General features: G+C 41.5%; 2 protein-coding genes across 5 annotated transcripts in view; one reads left to right on the top strand and one right to left on the bottom strand.

Annotated features, from left to right (window-relative positions):
• Positions 1–5,535, top strand: part of LOC146978190 (protein MTSS 1-like) — a 70,730-nt gene extending 65,195 nt beyond the window's left edge. For all 3 annotated transcript variants that reach the window (XM_085790901.1, XM_085790900.1, XM_085790903.1), the window contains 2 exons: positions 106–262; positions 891–5,535. In XM_085790901.1, coding sequence (XP_085647027.1) covers positions 106–262; positions 891–1,555 — 822 coding nt within the window. In that variant the 3' untranslated portion in view covers positions 1,556–5,535. The remainder of the gene's footprint in view (positions 1–105; positions 263–890) is intronic.
• A 1,166-nt stretch (positions 5,536–6,701) lies between these two features.
• tmem65 (transmembrane protein 65) overlaps positions 6,702–15,369 on the bottom strand; it is a 40,618-nt gene continuing 31,950 nt past the window's right edge. The window contains exons 3-8 of one of the 2 annotated variants that reach the window (XR_015037061.1): positions 14,101–14,168; positions 13,891–13,945; positions 11,689–11,731; positions 11,072–11,177; positions 9,014–9,846; positions 6,702–8,913 (exon numbers count right to left, since the gene is read on the bottom strand). Coding sequence is in view for 1 of the 2 variants with exons in the window: in XM_085790885.1 (XP_085647011.1) it covers positions 9,733–9,846; positions 11,072–11,177; positions 11,689–11,731; positions 13,891–13,945; positions 14,101–14,168 (386 nt within the window). In the remaining variant the exon portion in view is untranslated. Of the gene's footprint in view, positions 9,847–11,071; positions 11,178–11,688; positions 11,732–13,890; positions 13,946–14,100; positions 14,169–15,369 lie in introns of both variants that reach the window. The other variant, XM_085790885.1, reaches the window with a different exon arrangement.

Genomic DNA, 15,369 nt, shown 5'->3' with positions numbered 1-15,369 from the left:
TATCTGGATAATTTCAGTGGATGAAATGTGATCAGGCTAATTGTTACCCAACCAAGAAACACAAGTGAACACTGTGTGTGTGTGTGTGTGTGTTGACTGTGTCAGGAGGACAGAGACGCCCACGAGGAGCTGGCCCGAGCTCTGGCCCGAGGCCTCCAGCTGGACATCCAAGGCTCCAGCAGAGACTCACTGCAGGGCTCCAGTGGCTACAGCAGCCAGACCAACACACCCTGCTGCTCAGAGGACACCATCCCCTCACAAGGTACTTATATTATAGTTCAACATTTTTGGCAATTGGCCCATTGCCATAATCGTTATAGTCATAGCAGTAGGTTCGTTACCTTTAATTGTCGGTGCAAGCTATTTTTAGAACGGCGGAGCAGAGCCGTGAGCTGCTCAGAGCTACGCTACAGAGGCTAATGGGATTTCTTGGTTTCCCTCATCAAACTCATCAAATACACAATCCAACAACTCCAAAACGCTCTGGTGGACAAGTTGTGACCTGCACATTCACCACGCTATGAGATAATAACACAACGTTACCAGACAGAGTTGTTTTAGAGGTAAATTCATGCAAAACCACTGATGCACGTTCCCGTCGGGGGCAGTTTTTCGCCAAGCAGTCTCTGCATTTGTCTCGAAAACAACTCTGTCTTGGAGTTTTGGAGTTGTTGGATTGTGTATTTGATGCTGCTCCGCTGTTCTAAAAAATAGCTTGCACCGACAATTAAAGGTAACAAACAAACATATGGGACACATTTTTATGTTTATACTTACTGTATATTAGGTTATTGTCACTATAGTTATAATTAGAAGCATCATCAAAATGTGTCTAAACTCCTCCTGTGTGGAGAACAGCATTGATTAAAGCGGTTTCCTGTTCTCCACAGTGTCGGACTGTGACTACTACACCGTGGGCGTGGATCCGGACGGCGAGCAGCAGTCGTCGTCGTCGGACTTCGATAAATCCTCCACCATCCCCCGGAGCAGCGACATCAGTCAGTCGTACCGCCGCATGTTTCAGTCCAAACGTCCTGCGTCCACCGCCGGTCTGCCCTCCAACCCCGCTGCCATGGTCACCCCGGGAGTCGCCACCATCCGGCGGACGCCATCCTCCAAACCTAACCTCCGACGACCCTCCGGGGGCCTCAACCTCGGCCCCATTCCCATCAAACCCCCCATGATCCCGGTCAAGACCCCCACCGTGCCCGAGCACCCCGGCTTCCCCAGCAGAGCCGCGTCCGAGGACGGCAACGCGGCGCGGACGCCTCTCAGTCCCCCGACCACCCCGCTGTCTCCGGGCAACGGCGGCGGCGGGACGTTGTTGTCACCAAAGACCTTTGACGCGCGGCATCTGTGCAAAGACGGCTCGGACCCTCCGACCCCGCCGCCGCAGCCTGGCGGGCGGGTGTCGGAGTGGGAGCGCCGGCCTCTCCCCGAGCTCCTGGAGGAGACGGAATACGGCGAGGTGGAGGACTTCCTGGTGGCCATCCGACGAGGCGTCAAGCTGAAGAAGACGACGACCAACGACCGATCGGCGCCAATTATTCACTGAGAGGAGGAGGAGGAGGAGGAGAGTTGGTTTGACTCGAGCCATTTTGCGTCCCTGGCTGAATTTCGGTAAATACAAATACAAATACACTCACGATGGGGCACAAAATGGTGAATAAAGACAAACGGGAACCACGACTGATTAAACGAACAAGAGAGAGTTGAGAGGAAGTTGCCCCGAGACTCTGATCAAGAATCGGTTTGGAAATGTCCCTAAAACTTGTGCCATGAGTTTGATTCAAAAGGTTAAAAAAAAGAAAAAAAAAACTCTGCACCTTCACCGTTTGGCCAAAGAGCAGTTAACTCTTTCGATGATGGATATTTCATTTTGGACCAAAGAAAAAACTCCTCTAAACTGAGACAAACTGAAGGAAGAGCGTCAAAACAAGATGAAATGAAAACGACAAATCTGACCCAAAATGAAATTTTCATCTGGACGAGTTCAGGCCAACGATTTCTCCACAGTGCCACATTTTGTTGCTTTGGAAACCAACCGAAGCATTTTCTCCCTTTAAGTAGAAACCTGTCAGTATTGCACTTGACTCAAGTTTCCCTGGGAATGGTAGCACTGATCCGAGATCATTTCCTCAGGGCAACTTCAGTATCTGAGATCTGAGAGGGAAATGGTGTGAAGGGCGACTCTTGAGCGAGATGCACAAAGTTGTTTCAACTGAAAATGAAACTAAACCTTAATAAGTTGCTACACAATATTAAGTTTGTAGCAATGGTAAGAAGTGACAGATGATCGATGAAGAAGAAAGATAAATGTGAGTAAGCCGGAAGGAGTGATGGAGTATTTTCAAAAGATCAAATCATTATTTGTACATATTTATATTTTGATGTGTTTGTATGTTTCGTTCGTCCCTTTACATCCCTGTAGTCTCCCAGTTCTCCTCTTTAAGGTGCCAAAAGCCTGTGTGCTGAATTTAACGTAAATATTCTCTATTTAATTGACTTTATTCTGTTTTTTTGGTTGTTTTTTTTAATTGTAAAAACATAGATAGGGCGTCTGAGAGAGAATTAAGACAGCCTGAAGGAAAACTGGAGCTTCTATTGAACTGAAAGAGTATTTGTATATGTAGGTTAGCTTAATGAAGAGTGGCATGTTACCATTCACATAGCAGCTTAAGGATTTTTTTTGTTGTTGTTACAGCTTTTAATACAACAAACGGTAGATTGACCTGCATGTTGTTAAAAGTTTGCCCCAGTATAAAGGATCATTGTGGCTCTTGAATTAGATTAATGGAGTCGGTAAAGCCCATGACGTCCCTGCAGTGGTTGTAAACAGTGTTGGCAGTAGCAGAGCATGATCAGTGGATACCTGTAACTGTAGCTAGATGAAGTCTAGTGTTAACTAAACCAAACCAAACAAAAGTCCATCTTTGATTCCCTCAAACTAAAAGAAAAAAAGAAAAAATCAAAGATATGGTACGGACTGTGTGGTCGTGGCTCAGTATTTGGCTTTAATTATTGTATTTTTCTATTTCGTGAAGCACTTAAACAACAAACACAGATAAATCAAAACGAAAAAAGAAATAATGGCTACAGTTATGAACCATCACACCAAACGCCTCTGTCCCTGTTCACTGTTCTTCTATCAACCCACCGGCTACGTAGCAACTGTTCGCTGTATGTTAGCAAACACTCAGCAGTGATAGAAACTGTCACTACTTAGCTGCAGTAAGTGGAGTGACGTGGATCAGTGTGTGGGTCTGTTGTAGTGAAGCCTGTGATCTGACGGTGACCTTCATTTAGTTCGCAAAGATGTCAACAGTTTTAGGGCTGGAACTAATTTTGTGAAGCTACGATTGAAAGCTACAATATTTTCATACTGATACATTATGATAAGATCATATCAATTTAATAAAAACCCTCCAAAAACTGTTAATTCTACTGTAATTCAACATAGTTAATGTTTTATAGCTTTTTTTTTAACCTAATGGTTGGACACAAATCAGTTCAAATTAAGTTTTTGCTAATGATGCAAATGAAAAGACAGAGAAAAGCGGTTTTAGTTCAACTGCCTCCATGTCAGTTATCTGTCATTTCAATTAGCCGATATTTTGGTTAACTTCCATGTAAACTATAGTCGTTGGCTGGCCTTCATCTCCGTTAGCCGTTACTTTGGTTGGCCTCCATGTCAGTTAAAAGCTTGGTTGGCCTTAGACGCATTTCTATTTCTATTTCTATAGCATCCATCTCATTTAGCTGTTATCAGTCTTTATCATAGGTTAGCTAATTGTTAGCCAAATGTCACTGTTCAGACAAAGAAATCATTTGTTTCTGAGTTAGTTTTTACCTTTTACCTACTATATATTTTCACATACTTTGGACACTAGCTTACGTACTGTTGTTAACTCGCACTGTAGCACAAGAAGGAATCCGAAGGCTTTTAAACTCAACCCACGACGACCCAACTGAAAAATCACTGTTAGCCGTTAGCTCAACACTGTTACGACAGCCAGGCCAGCTCTGCAAATGTACTATTCAGTAATATTCATGTGCAACCGCAACAAATATATAAACCTGTACTAGCTTGTGGTTTCTAAGTGTCAAATAGCCGGATGAGTAATAAAAATCTCTAACATGTTGTGTTAGCAGGTGGTTAAGCTGAAATACACAAAACTCCCCTGTTGCTACTTAGAAACTGTTAATAGAGTCAATAAGTCAAATTATTTATGTATTTATTCATTTGAATCCATTTTATTTGTTTATTATTCTCCAAACTGTACTGTTGAGCATATGAAACCTATTAACAAATGTATTTAATATGCATGTTGTCTTTTTTTTCTTTCTTTTTTTTAGTTAAACAAAGATTTAATAGACTGCCTTTTTTCTACTGAATCAACCTTTTCTCCCCGTCGCGGACTGTGTTTTAGATACCGCCCGTCTCCTCCTGCTCTGTTTCCCTTCAGGGATCATTGATGTTTCATATTATGTGTGACAGCAGTTTGACAACTGAAGCCTCTGTCTGCTTCATGTTCCCTCTGTTCATCCTCAAGTGCAGGTCAACGAACATAAGTTGTGTAGCTGATGCGATAACAAGCGTATGAAGCCGAAGGTTCGATGCCTGTAAAGACTCTGTAGATGTGTGTTATCAATGATCAGTGAGTGATGCTCACACACACACACACACTGAGGACTAGAAGTGATGATAACGAATCACAACCCTCATCTAGAAAATCCTTCGTTTAGTGTATTTTTTACAGTCGATCAGGTCAGAAGAATCGTTTTTCAACTCCAGAAACTCGTGAATGAAAAATCACTTGTCCAGTCCTCAGTGTGTGTCGCAGCCTTTTTCTGTCCCCGAGCAGCTGTCAGTGTGTTCCTGCCCGTCAACGTTTCACCTTTCATTTGAGACAAGTTGCCAAATTTCTTACAGTTCATACTAAGTAACACTTTAATGGAGTGGACTTTTATTTTTGGTTGTATGATATCTTTTTACTACAGGTGCTTCTCTACCATGGTTTGGTTTCCCTCACACACAAAATACATAAATGTCACCACCTTGGGTCAAACTGGTCTGATAAAGCTGAACATTATTTGTGACTTCAGAGAGAAGAAAGAAAAATGGAAACGTTTCGAAATTGGAAATAATAACTGATTATTAACATTGAAGACTGATCGTTAAGGTACTTAGTAATATTTCAAATCAAATATTGAAATTTTCCTACAGCTGCAGTTGAGAGGACGACGACCTTCAATCTGATGTCGGCCATGTTTGTTTGTAGTTTTTTCATGACTCTAGAGCAGAAATCACTTCATCCACCAACAGGATTTTATTACATTTCAACATTAAAGAGGGAAACTTTCTTATTTATTTATGTTTTTAAACTACTGTGTCGACCTGTTTCTTCACCTCTGGTTCTTGTTTGTTATGTTTTCATGTCCGGTTCCTGGAAACTAACTGTCTCCTATTTTCTATGTATAAAAGCTGTTTTGGCTAAATAATAAAATCGTAGCATACGATGTGCATCTGATAAAGAGGTGAATGTCTGGTTTCTGCTTTTTTTCTGAATGAATGAAGTCATCTTTAGCTTTATGGACGTAATTGTCACAATTAGATTCAAGAGAGACAGAAACACTGCATTCACTTCCTGCACTTTCCTCTATAAAGTGTGGATTGTTATTGATGATGACAATTAATCAAATAGAATATCCAAAATGTCACAATAGACCATAATCATGCTACAACACAGACGCTCTGACCTACAGATCTTAATCTCAAGATATAAATGAACATGTGTGGTTTGATACAAACTCAAACAAAAGTGACCTCATCATCGTTTTTAAATATTTGTGACCAATTTCTTCAATGCCATATCTACCAAAATAACTGTTCTATGATTGTTTTGCATGTTGTTCAGTCTTGTGAAACTATCAAAACTACTGGCACCAGCAACAAATCTCCAAATGGTCTGAAAGCCTCTAAAAACAGTTTAAATTTCTTCTATTTAAATTAAATATCTATAATTAAGTTAGTTCAAGCACCCTAAGGACTATAGCTGATCTTGATTCAGTAGCAACACACAAGATTTAGGAGTCGGTGAGAAGCCGTTATGTTGAAACGATGCTCTTTGTGCTGAATGTGAGTTTGTACCTGGAGCAGCACTCAAATCTCACCTACAGATCTTAATCTCCAGATGTAAACAAACACATTTGTTTGATATTAACAAATTTTAAAAAATATTTTTCAGGTCAAAATAAAAGACATATTAATTTGCAAACCATTTCTCAATTGCAATATCTATCATCTATTTCAGTCCTCTTATTGAAACGTTTAAAACTATGAGCACCAGCAACAAAACTAAAAATGGTCTGAAAGCCCCTAAAAACTCAGTTTAAATTAAATATCTATAATTAATCAGAGTTAAAATGTCATTAAGAACTTAACAATTAAACCTGAGGACTTGAGGCTACATCTTGATTCATGAGGTTCAGTTTGTGATACCACACAGGATCTAATGAGTCCGACATGCTGTTATGATGCTTTCAGTGCTGAATGTGAGTTTGTACCTGGAGCAGCACTGAAATCTGACCTCAGATCTGCCTCAGCCTTCCTCAGTCTCCACTCTGCCTTGCTCAGGGGCACATCAGCTCCCAGTGAAGAAGACACTCACTGACGACAGCAGCACCTGCAGAGCCAGACGTAAACACTCCCAGATTTATTGTCTTAGTTTTAAATTGCACATAATGTTGCAAAACACGTACAAACATACATACTGTATTATAATAATAATAATAATCACTGTCTGTAGGGTAGAGACACGTGCTGTCCACCAGGGGGCAGCACAACACAGCGCTCCTCTAACAACATGACACAGTTTGTTCAGTTGCTTCAACACATTTCTTCATCAGAGCAGAGAGAGAGAGAAATCTAAAAACCGATCAAACCTGAACACAATAGTGACGTGAACATGAGATGATACAAAAAACAACAACACACAAGTCCAGGTTGTCTCCACAGCAACAATCAGCACATTATTCTGTATTATTTAATTAGTTTATCCTTATTGATGGCAGGATTCAGACAGATGGTGTATCGCTGCTCCTTCTCTAATGAGACGGAGAGAAGGAAAATATTATTCCCTTGAGGATTTCAAAACTTTTAAATCTTTTGTGGCGCAGAGTCCAAAACGCTCATTAAAATACTCTTCAAACATTTGGGTCAGAATCGGAGTGAACTCGAGACGCGAGCCCGTTCACCGGCGTCCCCCTGGGCTCCTTTAGACTCCAGGACGAGGGAACAAACATTTCTCATGAGAATAATAACTTTAAAAAACAACAACTCTTCAACACTTCCCTCAAGTTTTTGGCAAATTTCAAACTGTCCAAGGCCTCGACATAAATCAGTGCAACACACACACACGCTCACACACACACACTCTGACCTGTGCAGGTGATAAAGTGAAGGAGCCAGTTATAATGTCTCTGCAGAGGCTGTGTTCAAAGTCGCTCCCTCAGTCACTCATTCACTAAACTCCACAGTAGAAAACACTCATTAGTGAACTCCAGTAGAAACACACTGATGTAGATTCATGGACTTTACTCTACTACTCACTGGTTTTTGCTTCTAAACTGTGATTTGTTGCTTCATATGTTGAATATTTTTAGGTTTAAGTGAAGAATTCAACAATAAAATGAGAGATACAATCATTTTCTAGCACGAATGATTGATTAATCATAATTAAACATTTAAATGAATAACTAGTTTTAGCCTTGATTTGGCCACTTAGATTAAATGATGGGATATAATATAAGTCTAAAGGATAATATGATGCGCCACAGTGACTGTGGGAGGGATTTTAAACTCAGCTGTGACTCAGCAGGAGAAAAAACATCAAACAGATTCACTGTAAAAACAAAACAAAAAACAAAAAGCATCTTGAACATGAAGCAGAAAATGAAAATAAAGAGCTGAACTGAGACCAGACTGAAACTTTTAAGCCGACTCGTGTGTGGTGAATCCAAAACCATCTGATTTCACAGACGGCTGGATCCCAGTCAACAGAGAGAGAGAGAGAGAAAGAGAGAGAGAGAGAGAGAAAGAAAGAGAGAGAGAGAGACCTTGGAAACATTAGTGTAAAAGCTTAAAACTGTAAATAGCAAACACCAAACTCTCTCCTCCTCCTCCGTTCATCAGCCTCTACGAAACATTTAAAGACTTTCAAGCACTTTAAAAAAAAAAAAAAACCCTCAGAGAAATAAAAAGTTTGATTATTGAGCTACATCAGTTCTTCATGCAAAACACCAAACACATTCTGGAGGTAGCAGATGACGCTGTTCCTGGTTCATTTACATTGTTTTTTTTGTTTTTTTCTTCCTCTTTTTTTTAAGATGCACAAAACGACTGAGGTGACTCTTTTAGTTTGTCAAGAAAAACATCTGATAAACAGATAATGAGATAAAGAGATAGTGTTTCAGAGAGGACAGAGAGTCTTCAAACGTCTTCAGTGTCTGCTGAAGACAAAAAACAAAACAAAAAAAACAGTCCGGCTATGACATAGTGTTCCAGCTGCCAGAACAGCTGGTGAGAGTTTGACGTCTGTGTTTGTGCTGTCAGGACGAGACGTGACCCAGTGGAGTGAGACAGGTGGAGTGAGACAGGTGAGGCGGCCTCGTCCTGGGAGCTGCTCAGGTAGCGTTCACAAGTTCAAGAGTTGTTCAGATTCTACGTCATTGATTCTTCAGATCAATAAAAAAGGAGAAACATTTAAAAAAACAAAAACACTGATTCAGATCTGAGTTTGTCCAGTTTCCTGTTACCAGACAGATTCAGGTCAGAGGTCAGAGTGGTAACAACCTGCACTTCCTCTATCGGCCACTAGAGGCTGACACCAACACTGAGTCACTGTCCACAGACTCTCATGTTAAAATGTCCAAATTAACATCAGAGATCAACTGTTTACAGCCTGGCACAGAGTCGCTTTGGTTCTTTACAGCCAGTTTCCTCCTTCCTGACTTTCCAGGGGTGAATTTTCATATCTCACTCGTTTAGAGCTTCAAATTTTGCATAATTTGAGGGCGGGACCTCGTGTCTGTAGCTGGATGGAGCCAGATCAACCTCTCAGCCTCAGAGGAAAAGACAGAACAACACTGAGAAACTGAAGCTGAAACCAACATGAAGCTATAAAACATTTAAAGATCATGAAGCTTTAAAAAGAAGAAATAAAACACACACTGGTCGATACACACAGGTGTATGTCTGCAGCCTCACCTGACTGTGGTGGCTTATGTTTATAAATATCTACAGCTCTATAGTGTTTTATAGTTGTCTGTCTGTGCCGTCTGATTACAGTCTGACACATTTCCTACGTTTTAATTTAATTATAGCTTCATTTGTATGTTGTTTGTAGGTATTTGTGGAAAAATATATATATAAAAAAAAGACAAATAAATATGAATCACTGAATTGTTTTGCCTCTTTAGCTGTAAAACAGGAAGTAAACAGTTTGTATCATCTAAAAACATGATGTTTTTATCAATATGAAGAATCAATGACAGAATCAGAACAGCGCCTCCTACTGTCAGCGTGAGATCTAACTGGGCGTCAGGGTCCAGCTGAGTGAACGCTGCCTGAGCGCGACGGACCAACATCAGACGGTGAGGACGTTGTTCTGTCGTGACACCAGCAGGATCCAGTGTGTACTGTAGAGGTGTGCGTCGCTGTAGTGACCCGAGTTAGGACGAGTGCGCCTCGGGTTGTGCTTCCTTCTCTTTGTCCTTGTCGTCGTCCAGGAAGAGCAGCGGGAACATTCCCAGGATGCAGCCGATGGTGATGCCGATGGCTTTACCCTGCAGCAGGACGACCAGGAGGAGGAGGAGAAGAAATCTGAGTTTTCATTTTACATCCAAACTCCAGAACAAAACCCACTCATTAGTTTAACTCAGGACCTGAACTCACGTGTTTTCAGCTTATTAAAAACACTGAGGAGTCACAGGTTTTAAATGAAACACTGTGCAGCTTTAATTTGTCCTCTAACACACAACAGGCTGCTTCCTCTCAGCTTTCACCTCCACGTTTACTTTCAACAGGACCTGAGAGCAGACTTTGTATTTTTCACTTGTGCAAATGACAGACGCAGAGAAAACATTCACCCCGTTTACACCTGGCATTAACAAGCGTTTGCTGTGATCGGATTGCAATCGGTGTGGTTCCCAACCTTTTTTGGCTCGTGACCCCATTTTGACATCACAAATTTCTGGCGATCCCGCGACCACGTGCAGTCATCATGTGATGTACCAGCTCAGATATTTTTATTTGAACTCGATTTATATTTGAGAAAGTGAAAGTATAGAATACAGTGTTTAAGATTGTGTGTGGTGTTTTTAATCATAATTTTAAAATGAATAATTAGTTTACCAAAAAAAGAAATTTCAGGCGACCCCATTTGAATTCCAGGCGTCCCCACGTGGGGTCCCGACCCCAAGGTTGAAAAACACTGGGATAGAGCTTGACCACATGAAAGTACAGATGTAAACGCACCCAAGACACATTGAGGACGGATTGTGATCGATCGGCCAAGCCACCACAGTGAACACAAGTGTAAACGGTAATGCGGTAACGGTAATGTTTCTGCATACAACTACGTGGGTGGAAATACAATAAAAACTACTATCTATTTTATTTTTTATTTTTTAATTTCAGATCTCAATGTGGACCTTGGAGACGCATGCTAATACCAGGTGTAAACGGGGTGATTGACTTCCTGTGTCGTCCTGTGGATCCTCCTCTGATCTCCCTGCTCCTCTTCAGCCTCTTGTTTGTTTTCACCACAGTTTCATGTCTGTATAGTTGAAGTTTTATTGCTGTTAATTAATTGTAAAAGAAAAAAAAAGTGGAAATATAATAAAGTTTTACTAAATATTTGGCAGCGTCCTCAGTTTGACTCCAGCTGGTGACATTTATTATTTTATTTTTCCCCCCGCTCTGCTCGTCTCGTTTCCTTTCATCTCGTTTCTGTCGACCGTTTCATTAAAAACGTCCCAAATACAATTAAGTCAAATATCAAAGTCTCACCGAGTGAGAGCTGACCCTGGTCTGCCACATGTCCACCTGCTTGGGCGCCAGATCTGGAACCTGCATCCCCAGTCTGGACGCCAGAGCCTCCACATAACCTGCAAGACTACACACACAAACACACACACACACACACACACACACACACACACACAGACACACAACAATCATTTAGCATCACGTCCTAACACTTGTCCCTGAACCTACAGTAAAGCTTTTTAAAAGACTGTTCTTGCTCTGTTGTGTTAAAGCAACGTGTGTTTGATCGATCTAAACTTTCTAATCAAACACTAAAGCTTCAGTCTGAAGGTTGAAATATGAACTTGTTTTCACAGAGATGAAAGACAAAGACAAAAAAACAACAACACACAAACACACAGCAGAACAAATAAGTAAGAGTTTGTTAAAAAAAAAAAAAGCCCTGAAGGAAAAAGACTAAACAAACAAACTGTAAGTGTCATGGATGAATTCAAAGGAAAAGACATAACAAAGGCAACTTGTTCTATTAATTTGCACTTTTTAATTTAAAAACACACCTACAGCACTGACACTGACCTGCTCTCACACACACACACACACACACACACACACACACACACAGGATCACAGGATCTTACCCGAGACCAGCCAAGTCTGAAACCAGGTTCCCCAGAGCTGCAGCTGCAGAGACACAAACACACAAACGCCATTAAAGCTTTTACACACAATTTCATCACAATCAATGAAGGTTTGACTGCTGCAAACTGATTAAAAAACATCTAGTTCTGTGAGACTGAAACTGTTTTAGGAGAAGAGAGAGAAATCCTGTGTTTCTAAAGTGTCAATCTCTCTCCTGAGGGTTTGAGACTAGTGGTGTCGACTGGTACAGGATCATCAGTCTTTTTATTTTCTTCTCTTCTCTCAGACTGTGAAGTGTGAAGTGTGTTGAGCAGCTCAGAGCAGAAGAACTGTGGCTCCTTCATGTCTGGCCAACACACACACACACACACGCGCCTCAGTTCAGGTCCTCGAAGACATCGTCCTCTGGAGAAGGAGAAGAGCCTGAGGCCGGGAGTCAGAGGTGTGAGCAGGTCCACAGGGATCTGTGTCAACTCAGTACACACTGCTGAACGCACTGGAGATAAAACGTGTCAGTGAGTTGAATCCACTCTCTCTTCTCTCTTCTTCAATCCTCACTCTGACCAGGTGTTGTGACCTGATTCCACTTGGTTCCTTCCTTGACGTTACTTTCTGGGTTAAAAACTCAGAGTTTTTAAGTTTAAAGTCACAGATTTGTAAAAAAATCTTATAAATGTGCTCATTTCTTGTTTTTATCAAGGAAGCAAACGTGACTAGACTTTACAGGGTTGAACAGACGTGGCCTGTTTTAGTTTCAGCTCTTCCAACCATGAGAAGAGCAAAGACACATCCTTGATTTGAATAAAAATAGTTTTTTATCATTCATTTGGGGATTTTTTCTCTCAAATGTGTGACTTTATATAATAAATATATATAATATATCATAAAACTGCATCCCAGTTGGTTTGGGAACATGTGAGGTAAACCGGTGGAAGGTGGATGGTCCATCTTTCGTCTTCGTCTTCATTCAACCTGGAGCTGAACAAGTGTCTGATGATAAATGGACGGATAGACAACTGATGCTGTAATCGTTCCACTCTGCCTCCGTCTGAAGAAAACTTTTCAAACTCGCCTACTCACAACAACCAGAACAAATACAGAGAACATACCTAAAAACTCTCCGCTCGGTGCCAACTGGCCCACATGCATCTCTGAAAATGCAGAAATCTAAAAACACAGGGAGGAGGGCGTCCAAACAACACATCAAAGCAGCGCAACACAATATGAGCTCGCGTCGGTGGGAGTGAGACGAGGCGCAAAACTTTTTTTTTTTTCAGATCAAAGAACATGTTTGGAAAACCACCAGGACTCTCGTCAGCTCCTTCCTCTGCTGCCTTCGTGGTCGACGCGTCAGCAGAAACTTGTGTCCAGGCTGCACAGAGTTTATTTGGCAGCCATGAATAATTCACACTGTGGGTTTGGGTTTTCGCAGGGGGAACGGCAGAGTGTGTGTGTGCTTGTCCACGGTCATTAACGCTGTGGATGCGACTGTTGAGCTCTGAGTGGATCTCTGGAGGATCAGAGGAGTGGAGACGCCACGGAGCCGAGCGACCGGGAAGTTTCCTGCGGGAGCTGCGTCTCCATCTGGACGTTCCAACTCCACGACCACGGCCGTGCGACTGCGACCTCGCCTCAATCTCACCAACAACAACAACTCTGACACTGATTCTGTGTGTGACAGTGAGCCAATAAACACACGACAGACGGCGGGAGTTGTCGCTCCTCAAATAGAATAAAAAACTAAAGTGATGAACCGGCGGAGCGGCTCTGCTTGGCTGGATGATGATGAAACAAATATAAAGCAGCGCCTGGATGGATAAAGGCGTCAGAGCGCAGCTATTGATCTAGAGCCCGTCTTCAGCCTCTGATTTGCACTTTGCAGAGGAAATTGGAGCCAAGTATCCATGGAAACGGAATAATCTAGCGGGGGAAATGAGGGGGGAAAAGCGAAGCTCCGGCACCTTTATGGTTTTTCAGGGCGTAATAAAGAGCCAAACTGAGACCCCCGAGCTGCAGCGTGATGATGACAGCGGGATGTGCTGCAATAAACAGCAACCAGATCTGAAGAAGAAGTTGTTCTTTCAAAAAAGAAACACATTTCACTGCAATTTCATATATATCAGAGATAAAACCAAAGGAGGGGCCACCGCTCTCAGAGATTGGATGTAGTAACTCCAGTCAGGACCTGGTGTGGTTCTTACCGGCCATGGTGGAGATCCCCAGCGTGACTCCGATGGAGAGTTCGATCTGAGTTCCCTGGAGAACAGAGCAGAGAATCACATCATCGTCTTTAAACGACTTCTTTTCTATTTGCTCCGATTCAATCTCATTAAAAAGAATCTGTTTTTCTTTCAGCTCAGTAAATTGCAGCAAAGTTTAATCTTCATCTCTGTGTAAATAACTTCACTCACCGCTGCGATCATGATGGCATTATCCAGGAAGCCAAAGCCAATGAAGGGGATGGCGTTGTGGAACAAAACTGCAAATGAGTAAAGACGAGTTATTAGACGACGGCGGGAGGATTAAAAAACAGAAATTGTGACATTAAACAAGTGATTAAACTTCTGCAGCTGCACAATCAACCCGTTTTATTTTCTCATTTATTTCAGTCTCAAACAATATTGAGGTTTCACTGATGAAACAGAGTTTAAATTCAAAAGACGAACAGAATAAATAGAGATGTATGAGACGGTCAGTGGAGTGAATGTGGTCGGTTCTGGTCCAGCTCCACAGAAACCGACTCTCAGTACCGTTTCTCATCAAAGTCTGCACCTTGCAGAGTTTGTGCTGCTCCTCAGTTTCATTTGTTTTTTTTTTTATTTACAGAGTTTCACACATAACTTTCTGATGGCTGTAGGCTGGAGTCTTTCTGTTTCCCCTTCTGCCACAGTAAAAAGGGAACATAAACATTTACATTTTTTCAGACAAGACGCTAGTTTCATGAACCTTTTTTTTTTTTTTTTCATTGAATGACTATTGATTATTCGAAAATCATTTCCCATCCCTAAAACCTAAAATACTCCTAAAGGCTGAGGAGTGAGAAATAAATATTCAAAAATGTTACTATATTTTTATAGACAAAACAACTTTAATACACATACATAAACACAAAAAGCACTGAAAACAGGTACTGTTGTGTACCGGTTCACGTTCTCAGGTACCGTATCGATTCAAATGTGAAAGGTACAGCACAGTACCTCCATAGACAAGATCAGGTGCTGAAAGTCCAATGAGGACGTTTATTTGTTTCGAGCTAAAACCCAAATGTAAAAATGACGAGCTCAGGTTTTGTTGGTTAATTCATGAGTCCCATTCATGAGTTTTTTTTAAAATCTTTATCTTTATCCACTTCATCTTCTCTGTTCTTGAACAGACCTCCTTTCCCCCTGGGATCAATTAACTATCTATTTCTGAATCTTCAGTAAAATACTGAGACTCAGTTGTTCTCAGTCTGTTGACTTTGAGATTATACAACAGCATTAAGAGTTTCACTAAGTCTGTTATTCAACTCCTGAAGCAATTAAACACAACGTGACAATTAAGTTTCCAACTTGTTTCAATGTCACATGTGAAACTTTCCTCTAAAACTTTTAAATGTGACCTCTGTGTGTCGACTCTTCCCTTGTGAGTCGACAGGAAGACGCTGGTGGAGTCTGACTGTCAGGTCACTTATCGAGCCC

This window comes from Trachurus japonicus, chromosome 11, assembly GCF_045865225.1.
Source record: "Trachurus japonicus isolate A0001 chromosome 11, Traja_1.0".
NCBI classification, from domain to species: domain Eukaryota; kingdom Metazoa; phylum Chordata; class Actinopteri; order Carangiformes; family Carangidae; genus Trachurus; species Trachurus japonicus.
Note: the sequence above shows the minus strand (reverse complement) of the source record. Positions and strands in the feature narration are given on the sequence as shown.